This window comes from Salvelinus sp. IW2-2015, unplaced genomic scaffold, assembly GCF_002910315.2.
Source record: "Salvelinus sp. IW2-2015 unplaced genomic scaffold, ASM291031v2 Un_scaffold3384, whole genome shotgun sequence".
Classification (NCBI taxonomy): Eukaryota; Metazoa; Chordata; class Actinopteri; order Salmoniformes; family Salmonidae; genus Salvelinus; species Salvelinus sp. IW2-2015.
In genome coordinates, this window is record NW_019944666.1 from 51,818 (window position 1) to 53,094 (window position 1,277).

General features: G+C 40.0%; 1 protein-coding gene across 1 annotated transcript in view; it reads left to right on the forward strand.

Annotated features, from left to right (window-relative positions):
* Positions 1 to 1,277, forward strand: part of LOC112075777 (B-cell receptor CD22-like) — a gene marked incomplete at its 5' end in the record, with an annotated part of 65,206 nt that overhangs the window by 51,769 nt on the left and 12,160 nt on the right. The window contains 4 exons of the mRNA XM_070441059.1: positions 369 to 632; positions 837 to 927; positions 1,035 to 1,089; positions 1,170 to 1,274. Coding sequence (XP_070297160.1) covers positions 369 to 632; positions 837 to 927; positions 1,035 to 1,089; positions 1,170 to 1,274 — 515 coding nt within the window. The remainder of the gene's footprint in view (positions 1 to 368; positions 633 to 836; positions 928 to 1,034; positions 1,090 to 1,169; positions 1,275 to 1,277) is intronic.

Sequence of the window (1,277 nt, forward strand, 5' to 3'; positions counted from 1 at the left end):
CCCAAAGAACACCTCAGTGTCAGTCAGTCCCTCTGGTGAAATAGTGGAGGGCAGTTCAGTGAATCTGACCTGCAGCAGTGATGCCAACCCACCTGTGGACAAATACACCTGGTACAAGAAGAATGGAGCTTCACTGACAGGATCTGAAAAGACATACAATTTCACGACCATCAGCTCTGAGGACAGTGGAGAATACTACTGTGAGGCTGAGAATAAATATGGACGTCTCAACTCTTCTTCTGTGTCTGTGGACGTTCAGTGTAAGTACACCTAACCTCTTCTTTTGATCAGAGGATCACATATAAAATCATATTTCAATCACAAGTAAAACACTATTTAAAACAATGTTGTTACATATTGTCCACCAGACGGCCCAAAGAACACCTCAGTGTCAGTCAGTCCCTCTGGTGAAATAGTGGAGGGCAGTTCAGTGACTCTGACCTGCAGCAGTGATGCCAACCCACCTGTGGACARATACACCTGGTACTTTCAAAATGAGACTTTTCTAAATGGATTTGGACAGATCTACAACATAAGTAAGTTCAAGTCTAAGGACAATGGACATTACCACTGTGAGGCCCGGAATGGAAGAGGATCTAGGAACTCTACAGCTCTGATGATCATTTTACCAGGTGAAGATTCATCTTATATATTTCAATACAACATTATGTTACAAACTAATATTAATAATTATACTTTGGTTTATCATACTTTGTTTTATATTTATATATACGTTGAGATTAGATCAGTTAACAAATGTTGTATTATTGTCCTGGACTATGTTTATTTTCAGTTTATAAAATGCCAGTACTCATAGCATCCATATTTTATTGTAGGGAAACAGACATCAGTTCTGAATGCAGCTGTAGGAATCATAGTGGTTGTTCTGGTTCTCATCCTCTGTCTCTCTGGACTCATGTGGTTCAGGTGAGAGATTCTTTAAACGATTGTTTCACTCCAACTCTTTTTTTATTAGCTTACTTTGTTCATTGATTCGTTCAATAAATTAATTAATAAATTAATGTGCAAACCAGGAAGAAGGCCTCCAAATCCACCTCTGACACAAGAGACACATCAGAGAATGTACAGGTGAGTCTGTTATTATCAGATTATTTGTATTGCTTTGTGGGACATTTCTACTCATTATGTCTGTTCTCTCTTCCCATCAGGGAGACTCTAGTCCAGTGTATGAAAACGTCTCAAGCATGGCCTTCACCCCTACTGCAGCACAGACAGCAGCCACAGTCGACCAGGATGACGTTCACTATGCCAGCGTC